The 9,592-nt window shown below is 50.7% G+C and overlaps 1 protein-coding gene across 6 annotated transcripts in view; it reads right to left on the bottom strand.

Annotated features, from left to right (window-relative positions):
* Window positions 1-9,065, bottom strand: part of Lmo4 (LIM domain only 4) — a 17,228-nt gene extending 8,163 nt beyond the window's left edge. The window contains exons 1-2 of one of the 6 annotated variants that reach the window (XM_021657199.2): window positions 9,047-9,065; window positions 4,973-5,211 (exon numbers count right to left, since the gene is read on the bottom strand). In XM_021657199.2, coding sequence (XP_021512874.1) covers window positions 4,973-5,208 — 236 coding nt within the window. In that variant the 5' untranslated portion in view covers window positions 5,209-5,211; window positions 9,047-9,065. Of the gene's footprint in view, window positions 1-4,972; window positions 5,212-5,403; window positions 5,557-5,626; window positions 5,650-5,943; window positions 5,962-7,990; window positions 8,475-9,046 lie in introns of those variants that run through there. The other 5 variants (XM_021657196.2, XM_060392594.1, XM_060392593.1 and 2 more) reach the window with 5 other exon arrangements.
* Between the last annotated feature and the right edge of the window lie 527 nt (window positions 9,066-9,592).

Genomic DNA, 9,592 nt, shown 5'->3' with positions numbered 1-9,592 from the left:
AACAATTCACCCTGAGTAAAGTCAGTTGTGTGTCTTCAGCACAGGTGTACTTTAATAACCAGGGCAGCGGTATGCAAGCCAGAAAGCTTTTCCCATATCTTTATTTTCTCCAGCACGGCTTTCATAACCTGTCACAGAACAAATCAGCCACAAAGTCGTAGAATTCCTGAAGTGTCAAAAATTACAAAGTTTGAAAATGAGCAAGACCTACCCTGGCTGATAGTACTGCTAAACACTGTGTTAATGGAGTTGCATATTCGTCGACTCTACAGCTTTAAGGCTGCTTCAGAGACAGACAGCAGAACTCACGCGCCTTACACACACATTCTAATCTCTTATGAGATGAAGAGGACCATTAGAATTCTATCCTTTTTCTGAAAAGTTGTCTTTTTTTTTTCCTTGTGCGTTGGAGAGTTAATTATCTAACCAGGGGGACTGTCCAGGACAGTGTTTGATTTAAAAGGCTTGAGGCTTTAGGTGCTCAATTAAGTAGCTATCGGTCTCAGACTGGACTATAATGGGCTCTTTTCTCTTTAACTCAAGCAACCAGGAGATATACCCCAGGTCAGGCTAATTAAAGCCAGGGGAGTCTTTAATTGTGATGACAGAATTGGTTTCAGTTTCCTTTCTTTGGGTCCTCAGTCCAAGAAGGTCGTTAATATTTCAGCATTTGGGCAATGCAATCAATCACAAACATCAAGAGGTTCTTTGCATGGGGAAAAGGAAAAAAGATGGGAAGAAATCCCACTTTTAAGGTGTCTTTGCTCCTATCTGAAGACTACTCGGTGGTCTGACTCCTGACTGCAGGCTCAGTTCCAAGTCTCCTTGCTGACACAGAGACGGAGAAACAAACTGTATTTTTAGTTTTAACATCAATGCTTAGCATCTTTCACAAACTTCAACGGCCAATAGGTGGGCTTATTTTCAACCGCATTATTACTTCAAGCAAAATACTTGCAATATGGAGCACTTCCTGGCTGTGTTTTCTAAACTGCTTTCAGGTTCTGGAGAGGTACACTTCCCAGAGTGTGGCTGAAAGGGTACACATTTATACCTGCAAGTAAATACCAGCAACCTATCTGAGGAGAAAAATGTACATCCACAGCTACTGATCTAGAAGCAATTGGTTTTTCAGCAGGATCCTATATTTAATCTAAATTCTGCACCAGCTATATTAAATGTAACAAAGAAATGCAACCCAGAAATTATGCCTGGAGCCAAGTCCATTAAAGGTACTTCGGAATAACTAGAGCCCAAGCACCTTAAAAGCACCAGAAGCTATTTATACCTAAGGGGGGGGGGGGTGGTGCTGTGCATAATCGCAACCACTGCATTAGAGAGGGGAGGGAGAAAAAAAAAAAATCAGCCAAATTACGCTTGGTTAATTCAGAGTAACAGATCTGCCCCCAAGTGAATTGGAGGCCTTGAATTAATTCTGTTATGACAAATCAAGATAAACGTTCCCCCTAAATTGCATGCGATTTAATTAATTTTTGAGATCCTGCTTTTTTTTTTTTTCCTAGCTAATAGTTCACATGCTCCTGTGCTGTCATTGTGCTTGAGTGGGCAGACTTCAAAGTGATATTAAATAACCAACTATTAGATTTACCTAGCACGTCCTATTGGAAAAGTGCCATTTAATTACCTAGCCTGTTCAATTAAAGGGACAGCATTCTCTGAATATAGCAGCTTGCTGTTGATTACCAGGGAAATGAACTCTTTGCCTGGCGGCGTCTCCAAGCCTAAGGCGAATCCCCTCCCCAAACACACCCTCCATCTCCGGCCACCCTCAAAGCCGGAGCCTGGGCCCGAGCTCTGCTCACTGCGGCTGCCGGCGCCACACGAACTGCCCGGGCGGAGCTGGGGACACCAGCGCCACCGCGCCGGCTCCTGCCCTGCGCTCGCCCCCTCGCGGCCCCGCGCCGTGGGCCCGGCCCACCCACTCGCCTGCTCTGACCGGAGCCCCACCCGACGGCGTCGGAACTTCCTCCTCTGGCTGCACTTTCCGCGCCAGTCACCCGGCCCGAAGTGGGGGTGGAGGAAAGCATGTTGGGGAGAACAGGAGTTTGCAAAGCTACTCCATGGCGCTTGGGTGGAGCTGGGGGGCCAGAGGCGGGGGAGGGAGGGGGCATCTCTGAGGTTCCTCGACTTCTGGAAGGTGGAGGGGGTCAGGCAGACGTGGGTTCCTTTAAGACCCACCCTCCCCCTCCACTCTACAACCAGCTCCCAGCCTTTCCCTCCCTCTCTTAGAGGCCAATTTTGTTAATTAAATGTTTTGTTTGCGACGAAGCTCTCATTCATTGCGGACACGTCATTCGAAGTAGATCTAAGCCAGAGACCAGATCTCATTAGATAAAGCCCATCAGAACTAAGAAAATGGAGGAGCCACTAATTAAAGCTTTTAATTGTGCAGATTCGCTGCAGCAAGGCCGCTGCTTTATCTGAAATCTTGGAGGAGAGGAGGCAGAAGCTCAGCTCTGCCCAATCGACACTTGGCCGCAGAGTGGGGGAGGGAATGAGGGAAAACCCCTCCCTCTCTTTGCCCGCAGCTTTGTAGCCAGACCCTGGTTGTTTAATAAACAAAACAAAAAACCCTGAAAGTCAGACAGTGTAAAATAAAAGCCCCTTAATAGAATTGCCCTGTGGTCCCAGACAGGCAAAGGGGTTCCCTCCACCTAGTGACTTGCAAAGGAAGCATCCCACTCCTACTCTTCAGTGGTCCTCAATCTCTGAAGAACTGAAAGCACCACCCTCACACACACACAAGTGGATTTGGGGGGCTTTGGGAGGGTAGTGAATGCCGGCACATTCTTCATTTTCCCACCCTTTGGGTTCCTTGAATGACAAGAGAGAAAAGCATGATTTTAGGTATCTCCATGGGCTGAACAGGAGGCTGGGCTTGGCGTGCCCTGATCAAAGTGTGAGGCTATCCATGATCCATTTGGCACTGAACTAGAATTCGTCCCTCCGAAGCAGACAAAAGTTTCTCCGGGTGGCATCTAGTTCTAGAGCAAGCCTAATTCCAAGTTCAGAGGGAAAAAAATAAATAAATAAATAAGAAAAAAAAAAAGAAAAGAAAAGAAAGCAGGACTCCAAGATTATTTAGAGCCCCATGTACATCCTCCACTCGACCCCCCCCCAAAAAAAACACCAAAAAGACATTATTATTTAGCCCCAATAAGGAAAGGAATGGACCTCATTCCCAGGAAGCCACTTGCCTAAACTTGTCCCATGGGAATCCAAGTGGACCCAGCTCCAGTTTAATTAGCGGTAATCAGAAGCGAAGATGGGCTTTTCCCCCCCTTTGAAGACACTTGAAGAGATGAAACTGCGCCATTCACCAAATCTTAACTGCACTGTCAATTTTTCCACTTCAAACCACCATCCTTTCTTACCACACTTTTGTCTCCACTTAATTACAATACTGTCAAAGCTCGTGGCATTGCTTGGGAAGAGAACCAGAAAGCATTACACCCAAGCGCCTGCTGATTTTTCCAACATTTGCTTCTAAAAGAACACTTAGTGAAATTAATACAGCCCTATTAATTTAAAAATAAAGGGCTCTCCCCCACCCCCAAGCTTCTTCCGCTTGACTGACTGAGGGTGTCAGCCCAGTGGATATAGGTTGCGCTATCAGACTAACCAAACGTCATTTTGGTATCAGCAGAGTCGAACACACCCATGCTCAGCTCCAAAGTGCACGGAGATCTTGGGCAGCATCAGCCACAGATGATAAGCACATCATCAGGGCTAACCTTTGAATAAAATAGCTCATCCACTGATTTACCAGCGATGAAGACAGAACTGGATTTTCTACTAATCACTACCCAGACAAAGGTTTAGAGCAGGAACTTAAATAGAAGAATTCTTTCAAGCCTGTTTTTTTTTTCCAGTGGCATCGGTGTGTGTGTGTGTGGTTTTTTTCTTTTTTTTTTTTAATTACTGGATGTTGAAACAGAACACCTCCTAGAAGCATTCATGTGCGTCAGTCTATCAAACCATTTACTCAAATTAAATGTGTAATCCTTCAAATGCCTCCTTTCAAATTAATGAGTTTAAGTAGCTTGAGTTCACCTGAAAAGATCCTATAGGCACCTGACCTCCCGAATTCTTTCCATTAGCTGCCCTGAAGCCTGTTGGAAAAGACGGCTTGCAGGGACATATGACTGTTCCTATACATTGCTTTAAAATGCTAGATTAGCATAATCCTATCCTCTCCTTTGGGAATCAAGGGCAGTGCTACAAATGGCAACAACAATGAAAAAACAAGCCCCAACATTCTTTAAGTGAAAAACACCACAAATTCTCCAATAAAAGCCACACAGTAAAAAGTGAGCAGACCAAAGCCTTCCAGTGAGCCCAAGAAGAAAAACATTACCACTAAGTCTTTTTATTTTATTAACATTATTATTATTTACTATAAAAAGAATTACAAGTCTTCAAACTGATGGGTAATCAGTGTTTTTCAGAGAGCACTGAGAATGAGTCACAGCATTCTGCTCAAAAAAGTTGAAAAGTGCTTATGTAAATATCATAATTAGCCATCACTAGAGAAGAATAATTTCCCACTAACTGCAGTTTCATTTTTAAGTAAACCTTTTGTCTCTGGGTGTCTACGCCGTCCCCGCCTCGCTCTAAGAAAGCACCTGAACGCCTACATTTTAGACATGCTTACTTTTAGCCTGAACCCCAAGCTGAGGCTACCCAGAATTTAATCCGGAGGGTGCTCAACCTTGGACACCTAACTGCCCAAATACCACCAGACCAAAGTTTTTAACCTTGGCATGTCATAAAATATTGTAAAATTGAGGGATTCTTGAATCCCTTAAAGGCCAGCAACTAAAGAGGTTTTTGTCTTTTTTTTTTAGGTGAAGTCTGTCATGTATGCCCACAGATGTCCGCACCTTCCTTAAATCCTTGGTAACCCTCGCTCCTGCTAGGCTCGCCTGTCTAGCGGAGGCAGCCGACTTACCTAATGTAGTCATTTCTGCAGAGGATCATGCCGCTCTTGGTGTAACAGGACGTGCCGATGTCGCCCAGCTGCGCCTGGCAGCAGGAGCACTTGAGGCAGCGGCTGTGCCAGTAGCTGTCCATGGCATAGAGCAGAAAGCGGTCCGCAATCTTGCCCCCGCAGCCTGCGCAGCGCTTCCAGGAGAGGGAGCCGGCCGTCACCGGGGGCGGCTGCGAGCTGCTGCCCGGATTCACCATGGTCTGGAGAGAGAGAAAGACAAAACGGGCGATGCAAAAGTTAGAAGTCGATCGCGGGGCGCCAGAAGCCAGCGCGCTCCCCTCCTCCCTCCCCCGAGTGGCTGCAAGAGAAGCAGCAGCAGGGCCAGGGCGGGAAGGAGGCCGATCGGAGAGAAGGGAAGGAGGGAGGCTCGCCGGCAGCAGCCGCCTGTTTACTTTTCTCAAGCTTTGTTCTGGGGCCACGAGCTGCTCTCAACTTTCCAAAGCGCTCGCCGCCGCTGACAATTTCAGCTTGGGGACTGTCAAAACTCCGAGAGCCAGGCTCGGTGGCGCGCTCCACCCCTCGGGGCGCCTCCTCCTCCTCCCCCTCCTCCCAGCGCCCGCCTCCGCCCGCTCCTCCCGCCGCCGCCCGCCTCCAGCAAATGAGGGTCAAACCCACCCACCGCCGCGCCCGGCCCCTCCCCGGCCCCCGCCGAGCCCCGCGAGCCAGCCGCGGGCCGCTGGAGGTGGCCGCCCCGCCGCAGCCACGTTCCCTCCCGAGCTCTGCCTGGGGAAGTGAGGCTGCAGTTCACAAGTTGCAAACAGTTCGGGGTTTTCTGCGAGGCGGGGGTTGGGGGGCGGGAGGAGGAAGGGAAAGGCCGAGGGGGAGATGGAGGTAGTGGGAGGGGAAGCAAGGTGGCGGCGGCGGGGGGGGGGGGGGAGGGGGGTTGCCGGGTGTAAAGTTGCGAAACTGGTTTTTCGTATTTTAAACAGCACCTTTCACATGCCATTGTGGTGACCGCCATCTCCCATTATTGTTCCAAATCTCATTTCATTTTGAAGATCAATGAGTGTTTTCAAGACACAGGCAAGGATAATAGATCATTGAACTTTAGGATGCCTGTTAACTTCCTATACAAACACTCTCCACTTTGGTCTCGCTAATCTGCCCTTGATCAGCAATTTAAATGCGAGAGCTTTGTTCCTCCAAAGGGGGGGGCATAGGTAATATGTGAGGAGACACTATTGAGGGACCCACAAGTTAAATTCAAGCCAGTCCTGATGTCACCAAAAACTGCTTTTAAACGCCCCCACACCACACATACACACACACACACACATACTTTCTAATGAATGCCACAAGAGAAGCATCTGGGGTATAATATAGGAATCAATTTATAAAGCTTAGCTTAAACCGATTAATTTGTTGCCTCCAATCCGGAGTCCAATAAAGTCCTAGTGTTTCTCCAGTCACTTATTCTATAAAAAGATCAAGTTATTTACTGCCAATTAAGGAGCTTGTTTTGTCTTTGTCCTCTGTAAGGCGAGAGTGTGGGCTCCCCCCCAGGCTCCCAGATATCTGCTCAGGACGTTCAGCTGATACCTCAGAAAGGAGAGGGCGAACTTTGTCTGTCCCCAGCCCAACTTAACTGCTGCAAAGAACCGGGAGAGGGAACGAAAGAAGGACTCCAGTTCCTTAAATAGGCCGATTTTAAACACATTTCCTCCGAAAGAGTCCCGGAACGTGTGTCCAGTGACCGCACAATAAACCAGAATAAGAACTGCACCAATTAAGCTGTAACAAAACCCTGAGACTCTGGAAACAGGACCGCTCTAAAACCCATTAGCATTGCATTTATCCGAATGCATCATACCTTTATGTAAATTGATTTATCTGATGCATTTACTCGAGGAATTGCTTTTTGTTACAATTTCAGCCCTAACCCAAATGAATCTGCATTTCCTGCCCTAGGTCTTTAAACTGTTCCCCCCCCCCAACGTTTTAATCGCTCCGAATTCCTTTTTAAAAGGGGAGGGGGAGGGAGGAGATTCCAAGCTGCTCCCCGCCCCCATCTTTAGTGAGAGGTAAATATATATGTATATTTTTTTTGAAAAGGAAACATTACACTGAGAAAAGCATCCAGTAACCCCATTAGCTAAAGCTCTTAAGGACAAGCAATACCTTAATGCTGATTAAATCTAAAAGAGATGAATCAAGAGGACTGACCAGAAACTGACTCCCCTGATAACTAAGGACGGGCCCTCATCAAGTTTCATTTAGAGTTGGAAAAAAAAAAAAGAAAGAAAGCTTTTAAGTTAAATAGGCTTATACTCTAGTAATTACATAGCCAAGCAATTTAGGTCCTGGGATAGTCAGTGAAATAGAAAGCAGAGCTGGCAGCTAGAGGCAAAATCTGCCCCCTTTAACAACGTCTCTGGTGTTTTTTAATGGAGACCAAGGGAGGGACAAACGTAGCGCTGGCCATTTGTAGTACAAAAATGGATGCTTAATTCATGTCTTGATTTTAATTAGGTGATTCACCGGATTTCTCCTGGATTGGAACAAAAGACTTAGGAGCCAAGAGGAATTCTTTTAAAAAGAATCAGCAATGCCCGATCCTGGTCACTTGGAGCTTTTCGGTCCCTGTTTCAAATAGTGTTGGGGGGTCATGACTAACGCCCCCACCCACGCACACACCACTTCTCATCTAGGCAGCCCTGCCTTTCCTTTAGGAACTGGGACTGCCCCCGGCCCTCTCTCTCCAGGGTCCCCACCAGCCCCGTCTCCAAGAAGAACCCTTTTGTAAGCAAGGAACCGCTACAAAGCTGGCGGCCCGGGGCTGCCCTCCGCGCTAGCTCGCAGGCCGGCCTCGGGTAGTTTCAGAGTCACGCATTATCTAAGGCGACGTATTGTTTACTTGCAATTTGGGACGGTCAAGGGAAGGAAGCCAAAGAAAACAGCCCCGGCCCCGATCAGCTTCCCCCCCCCTTCCTCCCACCCTCGCCCCCTCCGGGCCCGCGGCGCCCCCGGCCACCCCCTTACCTGCTTCTCCCCTATATTGCAATACTGCGAGAGGCGGCGGCGGCGGCGAAATGCGAGCGGAGCCGCTCGGCTTCCAGGGCAGGGGCGCCGGGGCCGGTGGAGCTGGAGGGAGGGAGGGAGTTCTCGCAGAAGCAGGAAAGGGGAGGAGGGGGCTAAGCGCTGCCCTTTTTTTTTTTTTTTTTTTAATCGCGTGGCTCTGGGGCGGGTAGAGGGAGCCCCACGCTAAGTGGCAGGCGGCCCGGCGCAGAAGTGTCAAGTCTCAGCCCCGGGGTCCCGGTCCTCAGCCCCCGGCTGCGCGCGAGCAGCTGCAGGCGCCCTCGGCCCGGCCCGCGCGGCGCAGCGGCAGCCACTGCTGCAATCGCGGCTGCAAGTTTGGCAATGTGGCTTCACTTTGTACGCGCCCCCGCCCCCGCCGCGCCCGCGCTCCTCCTCCTCCGCCGCCGCCGCCTTCCTCCCGCCCGCCCGCCCGCTCGGGGCCGCCGGCGGCTCGGCCGAGCTTCCCCCCGCCCGCGCCCTGCGGCCCGAGAGCGGCGGCGCGAGCTCGGCCCCGCGGCCGCTGCGAGGGCGCACGGAGTGGGGAGCGCCCGGCCGATCGGCTGCCCCGCTGCTGCTGGCCGGCTCGGAGGCGGGCGGCGCGGGCCTCTAGCCGGCTCGCTCGCTGCTCCGGCGGCGCTTACACATGTGTTACTGACAGAGCAGAATCCCAACTACTCCCCGGCTCTGCCGCCGACGTCAGCGACCCTCAGCCACTGGGCGGCCGGATTGTTCAGGCGGAATAATAAAACCTGCCAATCCGGGGAAGGACAAAGGGTGACTGAAACGAGACTCGGGGGGCGGGGAGCGAGGCGGGCGAGTGAGCGGGCCCGGCCCGGGAAGGCGGGGGTCCGGGGTCGGGGGGCCCGCGGGGGGCGCGGGGGACGCGGCCGGCGCGCGCGTACCCCGCGCTCGGGACCACACCTGCCCGGCCAGCGCGCGGGGGGACGCGCGGAGCCCGCCCCCTCGGGGCCTCGGGGGATCGCCGCCCCGGCTGCGAGGGCAGACCCTCGGGAAACTTACTTTCCCAGAAATGGGTCTCTTCCTGTTGGGGTGGAGGAGCCGTTCTGCCGGAGGACCTTCTCACGGGCGCGAAAGCGGGTGTCGTGTCTAATTCACGGGGTCGCAGATTCCTGAACCTGGAGAAAAGTAGGAAGCAGTTCCTAAGTACTGCCTGCTTAACCCCATCTTACTCCCATTAACCACAGTGGGAACTGGATGGAGCAGGCATTTCATGGATGCTTGTCAGTTGCTGCTGGACACATCACACCCAGGGTTAGAGATGAGGAAAACTTCATGGGGAAAGCTTTGGCTCACCATTGTCCCTCAGGGTGGAAGATGAGATGCTAGCTCTCTCCTAGCCCCCTGAAGTGATGCAAGCGTTTGCCAGACCAGCCAGCTCACAACCCTGAAAAAGGAAGACTAGTCATTTCTTGTACAAATCAAGATTTGAGGAAGGCTGGCCAGAGCTCAGCCTAGATCCTTGAATATCTAGTCATTTAACTTTACTCGGCCAAATAGGTTTAATAAATCTCCGATCTGAGGTTAATATTAGGGCTGATTATTAAT

Source organism: Meriones unguiculatus, chromosome 10 (assembly GCF_030254825.1).
Source record: "Meriones unguiculatus strain TT.TT164.6M chromosome 10, Bangor_MerUng_6.1, whole genome shotgun sequence".
In the NCBI taxonomy this organism is placed as follows: domain Eukaryota; kingdom Metazoa; phylum Chordata; class Mammalia; order Rodentia; family Muridae; genus Meriones; species Meriones unguiculatus.
This window is presented reverse-complemented; position numbering and strand designations above follow the sequence as displayed.